The 20,745-nt window shown below is 40.4% G+C and overlaps 1 protein-coding gene across 1 annotated transcript; it reads right to left on the reverse strand.

Annotated features, from left to right (window-relative positions):
* Positions 1-1,692: 1,692 nt before the first annotated feature.
* LOC124123576 (tryptophan--tRNA ligase, cytoplasmic-like) lies at positions 1,693-17,259 on the reverse strand. The gene is made up of 8 exons (XM_046486781.2): positions 17,025-17,259; positions 9,961-10,069; positions 9,486-9,605; positions 7,714-7,896; positions 7,201-7,414; positions 6,912-7,085; positions 5,987-6,127; positions 1,693-2,497 (listed from the first exon to the last, which is right to left on the reverse strand). The coding sequence occupies exons 1-8, from the start codon at positions 17,125-17,127 to the stop codon at positions 2,309-2,311; spliced, it is 1,233 nt and encodes a 410-aa protein (XP_046342737.2). The 5' UTR covers positions 17,128-17,259; the 3' UTR covers positions 1,693-2,308.
* Positions 17,260-20,745: the final 3,486 nt, after the last annotated feature.

Below are 20,745 nucleotides of genomic sequence, written 5' to 3' on the forward strand. Positions count from 1 at the left end.
CGTCAAAATCTTACATAGATGCAATCAATGAGGTGCAGCATTTCACATATCGTTTTCTCAGTAAACTTCAGATGGCATTTGCTTTCATATTAACAATTTTAAATTGACCTGAAACTAGCTTTCTTTGAATATCGTTCCTTGGTTGTATGAAGGAATATTGTTAATCTTTGAGATAGGGATAAGGTGGTACATTTGCTGGACCCAGCAATATATCTCTCTCTGTACGGATTTTTATGGAGCTTTGGAATCTAGTACACACTGACCCATACACTGTACCACACACTGCCGCACACACTGTCAAACACTGCACCACACACTAACACACACACACACACACACTGTACCACACTGCCCCACACACCAACACACACACTGCCGCACACACTGTCCCACACACTAACACACACACTGTACCACACTGCCCCACACACCAACACACACACTGCCGCACACACTGTACCACACTGCCGCACACACTGTCCCACACACTAACACACACACTGTACCACACTGCCCCACACACCAACACACACACTGCCGCACACACTGTCCCACACTGCCGCACACACTGTCCCACACACTAACACACACACTGTACCACACTGTACCACACACCAACACACACACTGCCGCACACACTGTACCACACTGCCCCACACACCAACACACACACTAACACACACACACTGTACCACACTGCCCCACACACCAACACACACACTGCCGCACACACTGTACCACACTGCCCCACACACCAACACACACACTGCCGCACACACATGAACTGAACAGTTCGTGTGATTCCAATATCGTAGGATACGATTGATATACACAGGGGGTTTGTGACTAGACTTCAAACAAATGTGATTTATTATTGCCGGGGTGTGTTCAAACATTGAAATCACGGGGGATCAACAACACAATTTTTTATCAATGACTGGCTCCCGCAGGAGATATTACAGTTTTTAAAAAACTTTCACTCTGTTATTTCTATTTCAGGTGGATAAATCAGTGGAAGGCAGTTGGCTATCTGACAATTTTTTATCGATATAAGATTATCGATATACCTCAATCTTGCAATAAACTTCTTGGCCCAGTTCCTGCGTTTTGATTTTATACATAAAGATCAGATCCACAAGGAGGGGAGCACAATTGATGCCCATGGGGATGTCTACTTTTGTCCTAAATTCTCTATCCCCAAATTTCACAGAGATATTATCTAGGGGAAGCCCAGCATTTCACATAGTTTCACAGATGATATTTGTTTTCATTTTTGCCAATTGTCCTTAACCTCTGTAGATAGAGATGTAACTATATCTATGGTGACCACGTTTAGTGACAAATGCCCCATATGTCAAGGAATGTTTCCCTTTAGTTTGTCGTGTAGGAGAGTCGTGTACAAACTTGAAAAGTAAAATATTTTGACAGAATTTATCTTGGTTTATATCGGATACTTTACTTGAAATCTTGTCTGCCATACGCACACTCGCCGTATCCTACCATAAAATTTAAAGTTTAACATACGCATTTCCTCGATTAAACGATGATTCTCGATTAAAAGCTTGGTGTTATTTATGTACGGAATTGAGTGTCTGAAAGAAATAATCGCCAGGGCGTTTAATCGAGGAAATACGGTAAGTGCCAATAAGTGTTGTGTAAAGAGTAAGTATAAAGTGTTAAAACATAACGACATAACGTGAACGTATGTTTTTATTAGTGCAGCACGTGGGGCAAAACAAGGAGAGTAGAACTGGGGACATGTCCCTCGGAGCAATAGTCAGCCATGTAAGCTTGATTTTATGTTTCATCATCATCGTCATCATCGTCATCATCATCATCATCATCATCATCATAATAGGATGTAGGCAATCGGTCAACCAGCAGTATTTGATTTGCACGTGAACACGATTGGTTCTTAATTGCATTGCATGAAATACAAACATTGCCAAATGTCTAAGACATTATCTAAAATAGCTTCATATATACCATCGGCTCAATGTTCATATTGGACTGGTCACATATCAAAGGGAAAGGGGTGGGTCGGTGGGCTGGTCAGTGAGATTGGTAGGGGTGGGGAGTGGGATTATTTTCATGAAAAGAAGAAAATGGAGTTCTATTTTTATATTTTGAACATTATTTGAGACTGATTCGACAATAAAATAATGTATTAAAAGTTATAAGAAAAAGACGAGATCGTTGTGCCTCACATCAGTAATGTAGCAGCAAATCTGAAGCAATCATATTCTGAAATATATCAACTCAGCATTCAGTGACAGTGACCTTTCACCATCTGCTTTGGCGTTTCTCCTCAGCAAGTGCCCAGAGGTTTAGATGGGGCGGTGTAGTTGTACTTGAGTTTCCGGGGCGTCATGTAGTAGTCCACCATGGCGTCGGAAACCTGTGCACGTCGTCCACGATGACCGGCAACCAGAGTCTGAAGGACTGTGATGAGCTCTTGTTTCAGCTCTCCAGTCATCATCTGCCCACGGCTGTACCGCTGCAATATCAGAGTTAACTTTCGTAGTCTTTCAGTTACTATTGGATATAAAAATAAACCGACCCGAAAAGACCCGGGTAGAAAATAGGTAAACAGCGACCCATGCTTGCAGTAAAAGGCGACTGTGCTTGTCATAAGAGGCGACTAACGGGATCGGGTGGTCAGGCTTGCTGACTTGGTTGATGCATGTCATCCTATCCCAATTGCGTAAATTGATGACCACTGGATTGTCTGGTTCAGACTCAATTATTTACAGACCAGCGCCATATAGCTGGAATAATGCGGCGTAAAATAGCAACCAAATAAACAAGCAAATAAGAAAATAACACATGTGCTGGGTATGGTGGCCGAGAAGGGACATCCTCGTATCGTAGTCTATTACGAACGCCATATCGCGACAGTACGATGTAACGATATTGCTTTATAGGATCATATGACGCATGGCGACAACGCAACCGACATTCGATACATGTATTACGATATGGTCACACGATACGACAATATGGGGATATAACATTTCGGTAATAGAGGGACAGCGTTATATGAGGATACTTCATTTCAAGTATTACCCAGTTATGATTGTTGAGATTTAAGCCCATAATAAAATTGACAACCTCTTTCATATATCAATATAAAAACGGCACGGCAAATGCATATCGCATATGTTGCATTGCAGAAAACTCATGAAGTCTTCATCCACCCATGCTTGCCGTAAGAGGCGACTAATATGGTGGCGAGAGGGGACATCGCTTTCTCGCGATAAAGCAGTATCCCCTCTTGACCACTATAGGGGTCGCTTGTGTTATCTGTTTCAATTGTGAGGGAATGTTGAATTTTCCCTAATCGGTATAACAAACCTAGAGCCAGGCAACTTAACAGCCCAACGCTGTTGTGATGAACTCCTACAGGCGTCCATTGCTCCCCTGGACAATGCTAGACCGAACACAGCATGTGTAACAGCTATAGTCGTCAGCAAGTACCGTCAGATTTTAAGTCGATAGAACAACTATACGCCGAGTTGGATCCCATACCACAGAGTCGTTCTTAACCTCAGACATCGGCAAAAGTTTGCACTTCGGGGCTTGTTTCCCATATGTGTTGTGTTTAAGTGTTTTATGAACATTTATGTTTCTGTCCACCCATTCACCTATGCTTTGTTTGTTTGTTTGTTGTTAAACGCCGCACTCAGCAATATTCCAGCTTTATGACGGCGGTCTGTAAATAATCGAATCTGGACCAGACAATCCAGTGATTTACATCATGAACATCGATCTACGCAATTCGGATACAATGACATGCATTAACCAAGTCAGCGAGCCTGACCACCCGATCCCGTTAGTCGCCTCTTACGACAAGCATAGTCGCCTTTTACGGCAAGCATGGGTTGCTGAGGACCTATTCTATCCCGAATCTTCACGGGTCCAATTACTAATTACTAATTATGTAATTACATTTTATATACTTCCGACAAAAATAAGGGACCCAATGATTTTAATGTAGCTATCGTTCAGGTTACATGTACAATACCGTGGCGTTGCATCTGAACGCAACATCTGATCACAATGAAATTTGAGGCATCAAAGTACCGACAAGTACCGTCAAACGGGTGGGGTTGCAATTAGACCTGGGCGTGGCAGGCCTAAAAAAACGACTCTAGGACAAAATCGTCTCATTATATTAATTGCACAACGCAAAAGATTCAAATCTGTTCCTGTTATCAATAGAAAATTCCGTACAATTACAGGAAGGTGAATTTCAACATCTACCTTCATGTAGCCCACCTGAAAGCAAGGCGTCCTGTGAAGGTTGTGACCCTTACAACTTACCATAGGCGGCAAAGATTGGAGTGGGCGTGGCGACACCAGGGACGGGCTGTGTGCCAATTGCGTCACACCACGTTTACAGACGAATCAAGGATTTGCCTCCGATTCACAGATGACCGAAAACGTTGTTGGCGACGTAGCGGCGAGCCGTATGCCAGGGAAACAATTCTGGACCATGATCGGCAAGGGGGCGGTAGCGTCATGGCACTGGGCAGTATCACACAGGACACGCAAACTGATCAGGTTGTTCTGAATGAACATTTGAATGGCCAGCGATATGTTGACGACCCTTTCCGTCCTGTCGTTGTTCTATTCGCTAGAATTATTGGAAGAAATTTTGAACTTCAAGATGAAAATGCCAGACCATATCTCCGACGAGACGGACATTGTACTGGCCCTCTAAGTCCTGTAACATGTCTCCAACAGAACATCTGTGGATGTTTTCGGACGGAGAGTGCAGGCCAGAGACCCAGCACCCGCCAACCTGGCCCAACTTTGGGTAGCTCTTCAGGCGGAATGGCGAGCAATACCAAGGGCAGCCATACGCAAGTTAATCAACAGTATGCCATCAAGGTGTCGTGCATGTATCGACACATCAGGTATTGATCTATATGCCCGAAATTAAGTTGACAGACATTCATCGTCATTAAATCACCAGTTCCCTTATTTTTTTGTAGGTAATATATTTATTTCATACGATGCTTTGTAGTTCCCATATACACCTCAAAATGTTGCAATGACACAATCAAAGTAAGGATTTCTTTCTCAATTTTGTGTATTTGTGTGTGCGTGAAGTAACAGAAAGACTGATCGAACACACCGCCAGCACCGATGTCGCTTGCATCAATTCTTACCTAAAATGTTTTCTCAAAATCTTACTTTTACGCTTTGTAAAGAATTGCCTGAATTGTCCTAATCTAATACAGATTCGACACGAAAGACATTAGCAATTACCTATGGTGACATGTCATGATATTCCTTTATCATGTTCAAATGACAAAACCGTTTTATTTTGATGTTGGACAATTTTCTTATCAATCACATAATGACACTGGTATCTAGCCCGAATCTAACTACGAATGGGTAACAACACCAAAACCCTATTCCCAGGACTGAAATTTCGAGCTTTCTTTTTAAGGTAAGTCAATTTCGGAAGGCAGGACCGCCTCCGTGGTCTGGTGGTAGAGCGTCCGCCCGGAGCGCGGAAGGTTCAGGTTTCGATCCCCGGCCGCTTCATACCAAAAGACGTTTTAAAATGGTACTTGTTGTTACCCTGTCTGGCGTTGACATTAAGGTACTAAAGCAAGGACTGGTCGGCTCGGAGTCAGTATAGTGTGTCTGAGTGGAGTATTCATGGTATCTCAGTTTGCTAGCACTATAAATCGACATCAGTCCGGACTAATACAAGCAGACACACACACAAACAAACAACCACACACACACACACGTGCATGCACGTCGCTATATAGGTGCAATAATCTTGGACGCGACGTTAAACCCCATTTCACCTCACCCCACCTCGAAAGATAGATAGCTACGTGAACACTGAGACCAGAAATAAATCACCTTCAATTACACTGTGTCAGGTGAAACACATGTTTTCAGTTTACCTATGACACAACCCAATCAGTTGTAGCATTCTCACCCACACAACTGTCGTACTCACCTCTTCGATAGCCTTCAGTTTAGCATCATCATCCAGGAAGAACCTGAGGTACTGGTAGGACACATCAATGGAACAGTCACCACCATGTTTTTCCTGATCCTCTTTTGTGTCCCTGCCGCCTGAAAATGCGTACTTTTTAACCTGCAAAGAAAAAACGTTAAAGGGCAAGTTCACACGGAAATGAACCTATTTTTCTTGTACTTTTTCCACATTAAAAGTGTTAACCTAGAAGTGTCATAGACAAAAATATAAAAATATGACAATTAATTAACATATTTTTCGCATTAAAACGATTTATATTTTTCACATTTACCAAGTGTTCTATTTCCACAACAAAAACACCATGGCTTATGCCCCTTGCAATATGACGTCATTGGTGCCAATAGATAAACATTATGACGTCATCATGCTTTGTTAGAGCCGCTTCACGTGGTGTAGGTCCAGGTGTGTGATTCTAGCGTCTCAGATGCCAGCCAGCATAGTGTTATGCTGAGTCACCACTGCGCCGGAGTGTGTCGTAGGCCATGTTGTTTTACCGCAAACTGGTACTTGATATCTTTTGCGTTGAGAATAGACAGGGACCCAGTTGAATTGGCACCAATTACGCCATAATCTAAGGGGGATAACTCAGGCCTGTTTAGCTCGAAAAACGAAGGCCTCATAACGGCATGACATTTTCACACTATTGTGAGCTTCCTACGTTCACTGTGAAAAAAATGAGTGTATATTTTCAAACACAGATACTAATTAATTCTAAAATTGCGTTTTGTTTAGAAAAAGAAAGAAAGTGATTTTTGCGTGTACACTTCCCCTTTAAATAATGTGGGCGCCTTTCCTTTCAGTTGCATGAATTACGAACATTTAAACTGCTTAGCTTTTATCACGTGTAGTCTCTCCTGAAATATACGTTCAAATGGCGACTAACCTTTTCGGCAATCTCCGTGTCAGAGTCAGTTAGGAAGATAGATGATGTTGGGTCGCTGGCACTCATCTTCCCCTTAGCCCCCTTCAGAGCCGGAAAGAAAACGGAGTGAACCAGGGCTGGTTTGTGGCATTTCATCCGGGGCGCTACGTCACGTGTCATCCGGAAATACGGGTCCTGTAGGTTTGTAAATAGATTCCATTTGCTGTGACACACGAGGTTCTTTCGAGTTAGTTCTCAAACTTATGGTGAACTAATAGATTATGATCTGGTAGGTTTAATTGTCACCTACCTGATCTATTGCACAGGGGATGAGGCAGGGAACGTCACTCCTTCCGTTGAAGATCTGTGGGAAAGAGGAGCTGAAGCTGGGCGCCGCCTGGATGGCCGGGAAACTGATCTGACCGATACAGTCGCTGTCTGTGAAGCCAAATATTCCCTTGGCTTGATTGACCGTCACCAGCTTTTCCACACGACAAATGTTCTTGTAGAACTCGATGGAGCCTCTAAACGAACAATAGAAACTTGACCTTGGATATAACTGATTTTCAAAACTGAAGCTAGGATATTTTGACACTGTTGTACATTGATGGAGACGTCTAAACCAACCAACCTACAAAAACAGTTTAACCTAGTTGGTGGTTATTCATTTGGTCGGGAAAATGTTTCACAACGCTGCTCGGAATGTGTTGTTTCCACTATGTGATCAGCACATCAACAGATATATTAGTATATATATAACAAACAAACTACCCCAGCATGGTACTGTCACCATTGTGGTAGGCGATAAACAATCAAGATTTACCCAATATATTCAAGGTCACTGAAGATGAAGGTCTTGTCAAGATCAAATCCACAAGCGATGATGTCCTTGGCGTTCTCATGCGCGAGGCGATGTGCCTCCTCAAGTTCCAGGTCCCTCCACAGGAACTTCTCGTCATCCGTCATCTGGATCACCAACGGAACGTCGAACGTATCCTGTAGCCATCTGAAATATTGCCCATTCAGCTATTCCATATATCTCCTATGTCAACACAACTATTGTATCAGTTAATTTGACGCATATAAACATAGTTCACTACGGTTATAACGAACTCCAAGGGACCACTATTTCGTTATAAATGTAGTTCGTTATAAGCATTTCATCTAAATTATACAGCAAATGTCCGGGACCTAAAACAGTTCGTTATATCCGTTAGTTTATTATAAGCGTTATAAACGTAGTTTACTGTAACAGTATGCGCATACAAGCATATGTTAGTTCTGATTCGACCACTGACAGATTGTTTCCCTCTGTGAAGATGAATGGCACAATGGTGACCTTTAAGTATTGATTCACTCAGTGAAGATGCATGACTTAATTTAAAAGGTTCTGTATCCCATGGTAATATAATATCTGTTGGTATTGATTCACTCAGTGAAGATGCATGACTTAATTTCAAAGATTCTGTATCCAAAGGTATATAATATCTTTAAGTATTGATTCACTCAGTGAAGATGTATGACTTAATTGTAAAAGGTTCTATATCCCATGGTAATATAATATCTGTAGGTATTGATTCACTCAGTGAAGATGCATGACTTAATTGTAAAACATTCTATATCCCAAGGTAATATAACATCTTAGTACTGAAGATGAATGGCATAAGGTTTCCCTCTGTCGTCGGGAGCACGGGTGGCCCGCTCGTCTAAGGCGCTGCTATTCGCGTCACGTGGGCATTACAAAGACCTTTGATTGTGGGTTCGAATCCCGGTTCGCCCTAATTACGTTTCTAGGTTTGTCGGCACCATACCCAAGGGTTTCACCAAAGTTGTAAACTGTTCGGGCTTTCCTCCCACATCAAGCTGACACGTGGTGATATAACTGGAAGTAGGTTCAAAGCGGCGGTAAATCAAATTCACTCACTCACTCGTCGTACTATGTCATCGGGTATTATTGACTCACAACGGGAAGATGAATGCTATAAGACATCTTCCCAGGGCAAGGGCGTTAACTGACTATAAAAGTCCAGTTTACACACTTGTCGAACTTGGCTGGAATTTCTGGGCTCGATCGTAGCGCCACCAGTGGCTGTTACGAGTTATGTCCCTTCTATGTCCTTCCTATTGACAATCAGATTCCAACTCCCATATCAATTAAATTCAAACAAAATGGCAGCGCCCAGTCAAGACGATCTGATCGATAATTGAAAAAGTATATTGTAATAAATAATTCGCGAAGTGCATTAAATCATGTGAGCACCTTGAATAAAAACATAAAATGATTAGAAAAAAATATCTGTTGACGTCGAGTTGGCGGTAAACATGCTTTGCAGTTGTGGCAGTTGACGAACCAGATGTCGACATCGTTACGCAATTTTGATTGGACTATGCACAGACTCGTTAGTCCAGCCAAAACACAACTCCATAATGCAAGCCTCGTTCGGCAAGGGTGGAAACTGGATTTTATAGTCACTTAACACAATAGCCTCGAGATGGGTGTAAGATGACCCAGGTGTTTGGCTTCATTTAGTGAAGATAAATAGTATGAGGTTCCTCTGTGTCATCGTATTATATCAACATGTATTATTGACTCACTTAGTGAAGATGAATGGTATGAGATGGCCCAGGTGCATGGCCTCTGATGACGGTCCGCGGCCAGTGTACAGGTAGAACGGCTGCTTCTTCTCATACATGTCCAGGACTTGGCCCAGCTCTCTGTGTAGGACACAGGACGTTACTGATGGACAACATCATGGCGTGTTGTCGTTCAAATACAAACCAATCCATCGGGACCAGTCAGGTACATCAACATTCACTTATTTACATAAGTAATCACGTTATATTCAATTGACATAAACGCTAGAATTTAGGGTGATCTTTGAGAACAGTATTAAGTGTATATGAGTTCATTCATCCGGTGTTCCAGGTAAAAAGTGTAGCTCTTTTTTCAGAATGACAAATATTGTATTTTGCCATCGTTATGGTGATGCTGATGGCGATGAAGATGATGATGGTGGTGCTGATAATCCTAATCACAATTATAATCATAATAATATTTAAAATGCTATACCTGTGTGAGAAGAAGATTTCCCTGGTGAGGAAGCGGTGTGGTTTCTTCCCTGTCACACGTTCAATTCTCTTGATGAGGTCCTCTGTTATTTTCAGGCTGCCAAACTTGTCTGGTCAGACCGAAAACAACTGATTTATAATTACAATTTTAAGTGTATTTTAAACACAGGTAGGGTATCCATCATCGCTAAAAAATTAAATTTAATGTATTATCTGCACTTGTCATACATAAAGGTCCATGAGAAGGATAATGTGAAGACGAGAAATAATAGATAGACTATATAACGTCAACACCAGAGAACAACCACTTTTGACTATTCGCCAAAACAAATTCAACCGGGCGCAACACACAAAACAGCGGTGAAAAACATATGAATGGACCACCGAAAATCAGTGATGACACCAGGTGTTCACGAAAGTGGGGAGCAAGTCCTTCCCTACCGGTATAGCACCCGCGACTCACACAATGTTAAAGAAGTAAGATTTTTTGGCCTGACGTCAGTACAGCAGTACTCCTGCCAAGCCACGCCGAAGGACCAGACAACCCAGTGATACGATTGCGTATTTACTGACTCCAACCGTCAATCAACCGTACCGTGACCAAGGCTATGACTATTGAAACTAAAAACGATATGTAACTTTTGAATTACGTCTGTTGTGTAAATCCCTGTCTGAAAGAATACTCATAATCCAAGGAAGAACTTACAGAATCTGTTCGAGGCAAGTGGAATGAATACCATGTGGACGCTTGAATTTTTGCAATCTCTGAAAAGACCCAGGTTCAGGTACTTTTGATATTTCAACTCTGTACAACACTATCCCACATGACAAACTGACAAGAAAAGTTCATTCTTTGATCCAAAGGGCATTTGTTACTAAACGTGGTGACCATAGACTTAGTTACCTCTCTATCTGCAGGACAATTTGTCAACAAGAGGACAAAGTCATCGATATATCCCGCAATTGTAAATATTGCGCGGGATAAATATATGAAACGTGTTGCTATGGACCAAACTTATTGTTTAAAAATTCCTAAACTATCAAAAGGCACCAGTTTACCACTGGATCTATCTCTGTGCCAAGGTTGATGCAATACTATTGTACGGTTGTCACGATCTGCTCCGGAAACAATAACTACCCCCATTTTCAGTCACTATGTCAAAGATATTGCCATGGAAACAAGAAAAATATCGTTCGAAAAGCACCAGTTCAACACTAGGCCTATCAATGGACTAAGTTTGGTGAAGAAATAGTGTGCGGTTTCAAAGATCTGCCCCGGAAACGAGCACAACCGTCATTTCCAACCTAAGTCAAAATTGTTGCCATGGAAACTCGAAATATATCTTTTAAAAAATCCCAAACTATCAAAACGCACCACTTCACCGCCAGACCTATCAATGTGCCAAATATTGTGAAGAAATATTGAACGGTTTTCAACATCTGCTCCGGAAACGACATCTTACACGGACGCACGGACGGAAGGTGTTCTTTAAAACGCGTTGCGGAATTAAAATGGAAGCAAATGTCATCTGAAGTTTACTGAGAAAACATTATGTGAAATGCTGGACTTCCTCATTGACAACATCAATACAAAATTTGGGGATAAGACATTTGACAATAGCACCCATCACCACTGGCACAAAGTATGCCCCTTCCTTGCTGATCTCTCATATAAATCGAAATTTCTGCACAGATTGGCAAAATCAATCCAAGGGAATTTGGCTTAAGCTGTAGGTATAGCGTTCAATAACGGTCAGATAGCCAATTCCCTTTCACTGAAGTCACTTTACCCGCTTAAACTAGAAATATAAGAAACCAGTGAAACCGCCTCATCTGTTTCATATTTGGATCTATTTATAACGATTCCGAAATACAAATACACTCTACAAGGCTGTATGAGAAAAGGGATGACTTCTATATGACTTTCCCTTTATGTCGAGCAAAATTCCAGAAGCTCCAGACTTTGGTGTTTACATTTCAAAACAATCAAGCATGATCTTTGAACGAAAAACCTCATACGACTCTCAAAAGTTGTTTTAGCAAGGGCACAGTAAAGCTTTCAAAGGTTTTATGATGTAGACATGTGGGCGACTTTACCTAGTTTGACGCATCAGTGACAAATATAATGTCCAATGCAATTCCCTATTTTGCACGTGTGCCATATGTTCCGTGTTTTGTCTGGTGAACAACTGACTTGCCTTTGCATGTGTTTGTAACGGGTGCCAGCGCCGGGGCAGGATGCGCTCACCTTTTCGCATACACCTGGCATCGTCACTATTTGGTAGAGCTTTATAAACACGTATTGTCGGAATCGTACAAATGACTGTGGTCGCTATATCGCTGAAATAATGGCGATGCTCACTCAATCACAATCGACTCGACGTGGAGATTTATAGATTATGAAAATGTTTGGGTTTCTAGATATAATATTCGTCATGGAAATAACATGATAGTTATACTTTTCGCCTGCACAACAACTTTCAAAAACTTCTTATTCCCAGTGTGTTATGTCCCTTGCAGACTTTTTATAATGAAGTGAAAGTAATAACATTATTGCAACATTCATAAACGCAATAAATTTGAAATCAATAGAAGTTCCCAAATACTACGACTGTGGGGAGAGAGCAGTTAATATGTTACATTCATGACCCAGACATTAGTGTCGTTACTGCAATACTGATTCATACCGAGTAAACAAACCTGATCAAATTTCATGCATTTGTAAATGTCCTTGAATGTACAAATAACTCACTACACGGGCAAACTGTTTAAAGACAAAGCGCGTGAAGGAATTCTTTCAAATTTAGAAAAAACAAACCTTTGGGTGATAAGGAATCATTACATGGTACCGCGATTTTTAAGTCTGGTTCAGAAATACATAATAGCAACCAAACTATTCCAATAACCATATCTTTTACTGTAATTATACATTTGAACTCCCATTTTTATATTTCTACTGATGGTTTTATTACCATTTTTTAACAGGTAATGCATTTATTTAGTATAGATAGGCACTCCCCTCGGCACGCCTTTTAGCTATCAAATGTGAAATATTAGTTGCACTGTACATTGTACATATTTGACGTATTTGAGTTTGAGTGAGTGAGTGAGTGAGTGAGTGAGTATGGTTTCACGCGGCCTTGGGCAATATTCCAGCAATGTCACCGCGAATATTTGATACTGTTTTTTAAATTCCACTGATGCTAATATCTTGATATTCCAATAAGGAGAGGATCTCGTAAGTGGATCACTTTTGTTCAATCCGATTGTTTTGTCAATAGAATATGTTGAAACTAACTAAATATTAAATGTTGGCCCCGTTACACCACTTCCAGATCCTGAAAAAAATATGTATTTACTGTATCCATTGTTTTATGAACTATATATGCTCTTGTAAAATAGTATTCAAGCCCTAGACCTTTGGCCCATCAAGTGCTGCTAACATCAATATAACATTGTATGGCCAAAAAATCCCTACTACAGGAGAAATTAAACATGTTGGAATTTTACTTGACTCGGAATACAGCTCCTGGGAACGGACTTTAGATGCCTGCTTAAAGATGAGGTCTACCACAATGGCCCTGTTAAGAACAGGAGTCCACGTAAGAGGACTGAACCCTCTGGTGAGTTCCAACATCTTAAAGAGCGTCTGTGTACCAAGAGCCCTGTATGGAAGTGAATTGTGGTGTGGCTTAAGAAAAGCTGAACTGTTATCTTTAGAGCGTGCCCAGAGAGCTGCATTAAAAATTGCACAAGGTCTCCCTCGAAGCACACGGACTGATATTTGTAATGCCCTACTTGGATGGACCCCCTTGGAATTTGAAATAGACAAGAGAAAACTTCTGTTTCAAGGGAACCTATACAATAGCAGAATAACGTTCCTTACGAGAAGAATTTTCAGTACTAGGCTCTCCCTCTCAAATTACTATTGCGCTACCACTTCCCTGGGTTATGTTCCTGACATTAAACGTATTATGGCTAAGTAAAATCTTGAGCAATTCCTGAGCAGCTTTAGTACCAATGGTACATTCCCCAGCTGTCATACCTGGATGAAAGTTGTGAAAGATGCCATTAAAGCGAATGATCTTGAAGCATGGAGAAGACGCATAAACTCTGATCCTGACCTAATGCATTTTAAACAAATTCATCCGGTTATCTGCCCTCACAAAGCATGGCAAATTGCTAGAAGAAATCCAGATCTGAAACAAGCTGCAACCTTCGTGATCCACTTGTGCGCAGCCTGGAGACCTGGGAAAGTTCAGGGTGTGTGTGACATGTGTAAGTTTGCCCACCAGGACTTGCTCGTTCATGTTGTGTGTATATGTCCACAGGCAGAGCAACTCAGAGACAATTTGTGGTGTAGCATAGTCGACACTTGTCCAGTGGAAGTCAGCGTGGCTCTCCATAACAAGCAGGAAATTGAGTTAGTTTGCCGTCTCCTAGCATGCACGCCCCTCGATCCCAGCAAATCCAGAGACGGTAGAGAGCTTTGCAAAAGCTGCAGTCAAAGGTCTCTTCCAATTGAAGAAATATATATACCTTGTGAAGAAACATTATATGTTCTGACATGTGAGCAGGGATAGACTTAACATAAGAATGTCTGTTTACGTACACTTGTAAATACTGTATTTATATGTTTATAATTCTCCTATGGAGGAATAAAGAATATATATATATATATATATGGTTGGCTTTTGCCACTGTATGACAATAACGAGGTGTGTACCTACAGACTGCCTCCAGTAGACTTTAACTATACACTCAAATTCCGTATGGAGAAAGTCCCTTCTTAAATATATAACAGAAAAAGCGCAGTGTATGAGTACAGAAGTTGAAAATTACTGTTGACTTGAGTTTCATGGAGCACGGAATCTAAGATATGGTTGAATTAATTACATTAATGAAGTTTTAAATTTATACAATTTAGAATATATATCTTGTATGCAAATATATTATTAAATTGCACAACACTGAGATCAAGTATATGCAAGTTCTATGTACAGAAACAGGGAATCTGAAATATTTTAAGAACCCTAAAAATATAGTTTAAATTGATTGGTACTTATAGTATCATATATTTCAAACTAATCAACTATTTACCTTCGGATTGGGCTACCTGTATACAAAAATAATGCAAACAAATTAATAGATAACATAAATCAAACTGTTTTATAGCTTAAGGCCGTATCTAACTATCAGGTATTATATGACATAATGCACCATATAATTGGGTGTGTTAGTCAATAAATGGGGAAATAATCAAATATCTGACTAAATGTTAGGTAGGTTGAAAAACAATGCATCAATGTATGAAATCCTTGTTGTTTTAATTAAAATCAGAATTTATTTATTTATTTATTTATTTATTTATTTATTTATTTATTTATTTATTTATTTATTTATTTATTTATTTATTTATTTATTTATTTATTTATTTATTTATTTATTTATTTATTTATTTATTTATTTATTTATTTATTTATTTATTTATTTATTTATTTATCCAAATACTAAATGAGACTCAAAGTGATTTCATTTATTTATCTGAATTTCTGCGTTGATCACCTTTCTTTCCATATTATTTACAAAGTTTTTCTATTACAAGTAAAAAAATCCCATAATGGTTTATAGCTAAACAGCTATTTTTCTATTTTCAATACTGCATGTTGATAACATAAGAGAAATATAACACCACCATCTGAAGGGAACGGTCAAAGGCTGTCGTTAATGTGTTTTCAAGTTGCACAGTTTGGGGCGCATTGTCAGACAACTATTATACCGGGGAAAAGGAAGGATATACTTGAAAATGGGATTTGACCAAAAAATTACAAACTTTATCATAACGTTACTAGCCTGAAAACAGTCGCCGAAACAATGCAAACGTAGGTCTAAAACACAACTATGATACCCGTATCAAATACATCACCATCGCATAAACATTTCTTGTATGTTTCATTTGTAGCCACCATCAAACATGGGTGTAGTCTTGTTTTTGCCAGAAGGTTAATAGTTTGTTCGTTTAAGATATCAAGAAATTTAGGTTTCTGTACCAGAAATGAAACACTCTTGTGTGTGTGTAATAACTGGGGAATTTGTGATGGGATTTCCTGACAGCATCAATCATGATACGACAAAAGCAGCAGTTAACTAGCTTGATCTATTTCGCACAAATCTGTTTTTTGACATTCAAATATCAACATATATTCCCGGCAATGGCCTGTTCGAAGGAAATACTAAGATTAATGATGGACTTGATTCGGACGTGATCTAGCACACGATTACAATATTAAAAAACGACAAAAAAACAACTACCATTCATCACAAACAAACAAAACAGAGAGTACAATGAGCCGCAACCCCCCCCCCCCCCCCCCCCACACACACACACACACACAATTATGCAATGTACAGGTTGCAAGTAATTATATAACGTCAACTCCGGAGAATAACCAGTCACGATTACCCGCGTAGAAAAGGCAAAATAGTGTTGAAAATACATATGAATGGATCACTTAAAATCAGTGATGACACCATAAAAGGGTACAATGCCCCGCTTTACCGGCAGCATCCGAGACAACTTGCATAAAAATGTGTTTGTTGCCTAATGCCTCATTCATGAGTTTAATCTTGCTGCCTTTAAAGCAATACGGTAACAAATATCCGCACGATGTAATTACGTACAGTAATTGAACACCACTACAAGTCAAATATAAGGCACTTCATATTAAACGTTTTTACGCTAAGGTTTGTGGGATATGTGGGCCTTGACAACAACATTCGTGTTTTGATGATTTTAAGAAAGATGATTGAATACATGGGCGGATACAGAGGGGGTGTGTGCGGGGGTGCGCACCACCCCCCTTTTATTTCGAAAAAAAATCTTTATTTCTGTATAAATTACCACCAAAGACAATAAATAGATCTTAATTGTGCACCCCCCCCCTTTTCAAAAAAGTTGTATCCGCCCATGGAATATATCACAGGGAAACAGAGTGAGATACCAGCCCGCGGGGACGAGACTATGATACGATTATTTGCAAAACAGAGTCAATGGAGGGCTCCTACCTATGAGCTTGTTGTAGTCCACGCCTTTCTGGGAAACGCTCTGGACAGTCCACGGGGTGACCTCATCCTCATCCTGGACTAGGGAGTCTTTAGCGTCAGCCATTACGGTACTCACTTGAACGTTGTCGACCTGTACAGCCGCAGCTCACGGAATGACAAGTTCTCCCTACCACTGCGTCTGACGCAATATACACACGCGGCCGTACAACCAGCCTTTATAAACACAAACCGAAAGAGCATGTCAATGTAATAGCAGTTTCCACTGTAGAATATTTTTTATATTAAACTTGAGTGACAAGTAACTACTGGTATTTATTCGGGGGCATGGGTGGCCCAGTCGTCTAAGGCGCCGCGATTCGCTGTGCAGAGTTGCGTCCCTTGGGCACGCCAGAAACCTATGATTGTGGGTTCGAATTACCCACATTACCTCCCCATCACCTTTTCCACACACACACAGACACACAGACACACACACAGACACACACACACACACACACACACACACACACACACACACACACACACGTCGCACAAACAACCAGCAAACCAACAATTAACCCTAATATCAATCTTGTTTCATGACTACATTGTAAGACATCAGGATCGGAGTTACCTACCTTTCCAGGTTAAATCTAAAAAGCAGTTTCATGATTACTTTATGCTCTGTAACTTTAGTCACTGACACAACTTCTGTACGTCATTAAAATCATGATAATAATTACATAAGGTCTTATATTAAGCAAAAAGATTAAAATGAATTGCAGCATAAAATGAGCCGTAAAGGCAAACATTACTCGTCATCTCAATTATACACTTCAATCTAAGAACAGTGAGGGAGTGACTTGCGTTTTATATGACTGGGACAATCTAGAAATAAATAATAACACGAAATACATTCTAGTAGAAATGTTTTAGTTTCATGGGCACTGTTTAAAGCATTTACACGAAAAAACATTTGTTATTGTTCATTATGTCCTGTGGCCCGAAGTCCCATTTATACAATTAAGTCAAACCTCCCTTTAAATGAAATTCGTTCAAGTCATTAGTGTTCTGATACAGGTACCTAATAAGGGGAAATTCCAGTTTGGTTCAATATCTAAAACACACAAAAGCACGGTCGGGTCATTTAATATCAGTCTTTGTCAGATTTGCACCAAGCTACTTGTACGCTGTTTGCGTGTGTTCAAGAAAATCATTGACGTCAAATACAGCGAATAACCATCTCAATCATCCGCCGAAATTGCAATGGGGCGTAATTAAAAATAAATAGGTATTAGTGAAGAAAGGGGGCATGCGGCACATGTAAAACACTGGGGAATATTTGAAGACAACGTAGACTGATATAAAAAAAACTTGGAATTTAACGCTTACATAACCAAGTTGCAGAGATTGACTATGTTGTCACGACTGGGGTATTAATACACAGACAGCAACATTGCCCCACACAGTCGAATGGCATATTGACACAAGCTAGACGATCCTCGAGAATGGCATAAAGTTTAATCCATTAATACCTCGTGCCTAAAATTCCTCCGTGGGTTGAAGCTGAAAGCAAAAATAAGACGAGGGTGGGGTATTCTTGTCGAAAGCGTTGATTTATAGCAGTGTTGGCTGCGATCTGTTCAAACTGTATCGTGTCTCCGAGCGTTCGCAAACATGTATTGGAAGGACCTTGAGTAATATTGATGTCAATGGAACATGTTTTAACCTGTTATGTAACTATACAAAAAAAGTGTTTAAACCCTGGTTTGATGGTTTAAAACAGGGTTGTTTGCTATCTCCCTTACTCTTTATGTGCAAATGCTATTGTTTTATTCGATGAAATGGAAATCAAATGCAATGTATTGATCGAGTGTCTACATAATTCTTGTGATTCAAAATAAAATGGCTTTAAATATCGCCGAGTCCAACGTACTGCATTTCCGAGACACGTCGGTGTAGTTCGGTACATTTTTGTTTAGTTTTGTTTTCATATGGAGATATCCAGTTAGAATGTTTTGGTGTTTGAATTATGCGCGTATGGCTTAATGTGTGGCAAATTCAGGGAGCAGTGAAATCACAAAATATAAAATGTTGGTTGGTATGCAATATCAGCTTATTCTAAGTTGTATTAATCAATAATCGATCGAATATTGAATATGATGTTGCAATATAGGGTACTCAATAATTTGTCATAAATAAATGATGTTCATAAGAGTGCCATGCGCTTTATTCTTGGTTAACGTAAATATAGAAGCGTGTTGTTTGTGAACCTGTTGTTAATCAGTGGAGAAGGGTGTAGATTTTATAGGGGCTTATGCGAAAGAGACCGTAATCAGGTTACAACTGACATTTTTATTTGGAGTAATGTTTTGGCTTTTCAAAAGAAACGAAATTGGAATTTTGGAGTACTTGTAAAATTGTCAGACCTTACCCTAGAAAATTGAAAAATATGTTAGTTTTGTTATGTCAAAGGTAACAAAACTTTTATTTAAATTGATAAGTATCATGGTAACTGTACAAGCAGTCTCACAAACTGATGGCAGAACTGGCACAGGTGAAAATGAACTTCGAACACCTGTTACAAACACATCCAAGGGCAAGTCAAGTGTTAAGCTGAAAATAATAGGGAATATTTGGTACACGTTAAAAAAGGGAATTGCATCAGAAATCATATTGGCGACTGATGCTTCAAATTTGGAAATGTCCTCGCCCTGTTTAGGGGAAGGGGGCAGACTCGCGGCTAGCCATTCCATTCTGGTGATGTTTTGCAGGTGGAGGTATTCAGTTACGATACATGCACGGAGTGCATGAGGGTCGTCGCCTTGAAAGACAAACGGTACAACTATTGGCGCCAATATGTTGCATCGGTAGTACTGGCCAATGACCCTCCCATGGACAGTATGCACAGGCGTTCTGGCAGTCTTAGTGATCCCGCCTTATATAATTACAGACCCAACCCCAAATCTGTCACGTTGCCTTACGTTGACGTTCGCCTGATGTTCGTAAGGACGCCTCCAGACACGTCTTCACCTATCTAAAAAACAAAGAGTGGATCTGAAAACATAACACGAGACCATCCGTGATTTATCGTGTTTCTACGCTCAAAACACCACAGACGTCCTGCTTGAATGTGTCCATTCGTGAACGGATGGTGAGCTAGCCTAGCTACTGGTTAAAGCGTTCGCTCGTCACGTCGAAGATCCGGGTTCGATTCCCCACATAGGTACAATGTTTCTGATGTCCCCCGCTGTGATATGGGTGGAATGTTGCTAAAAGCGGCGTAACATCATACTCACTCACTCGTTTTGTGAACGGTGGTACAACAAGCAATCTTTTTAAAACCAGATCTTAGTTCTCTCCATTGTTATTAATTGTTGTATTATCCAGTAGTGTTGCTTGGTTGGATGGTTGGTTGGTTGTTTAACGTCGCACTCAGCAATATTCGAACTATATGACGGCGGTCTGTAAATAATCGAGTCTGGACCAGACAATCCAGTGATTAATATTATGAGCATCGATACACACAATTGGGATCGATGACAAGCATCAACCAAGTCAGCGAGCCTGACCACCCGATCCCGTTAGTCGCCTTTTACGGCAAGCATATTCACCTTTTACGGCAAGCATGGGTTGCTGAAGATCTATTCTACCCCGGATCTTCACGGGTCTCCAGTAGTGTGATCGAATTGTGTTGCGACGTATTATGTCTGCCTCATTGTGTTTCATGTTATGCATGTGG

This window comes from Haliotis rufescens, unplaced genomic scaffold, assembly GCF_023055435.1.
Source record: "Haliotis rufescens isolate VD_foot unplaced genomic scaffold, xgHalRufe1.0.p SCAF_3, whole genome shotgun sequence".
NCBI lineage: Eukaryota > Metazoa > Mollusca > Gastropoda > Lepetellida > Haliotidae > Haliotis > Haliotis rufescens.

Excerpts from the sequence above, each read along its gene's own strand:
- LOC124123576 (XM_046486781.2), bottom strand. The coding sequence starts at position 17,127 with ATGGCTGACGCTAAAGACTCCCTAGTCCAGGATGAGGATGAGGTCACC. Across the intron at positions 6,128-6,911 it reads ACACGGAGATTGCCGAAAAG|GTTAAAAAGTACGCATTTTC; the intron begins GTTAGTCGCCAT and ends TTTTCTTTGCAG. Across the intron at positions 2,498-5,986 it reads AACTGAAGGCTATCGAAGAG|CGGTACAGCCGTGGGCAGAT; the intron begins GTGAGTACGACA and ends CTGATATTGCAG.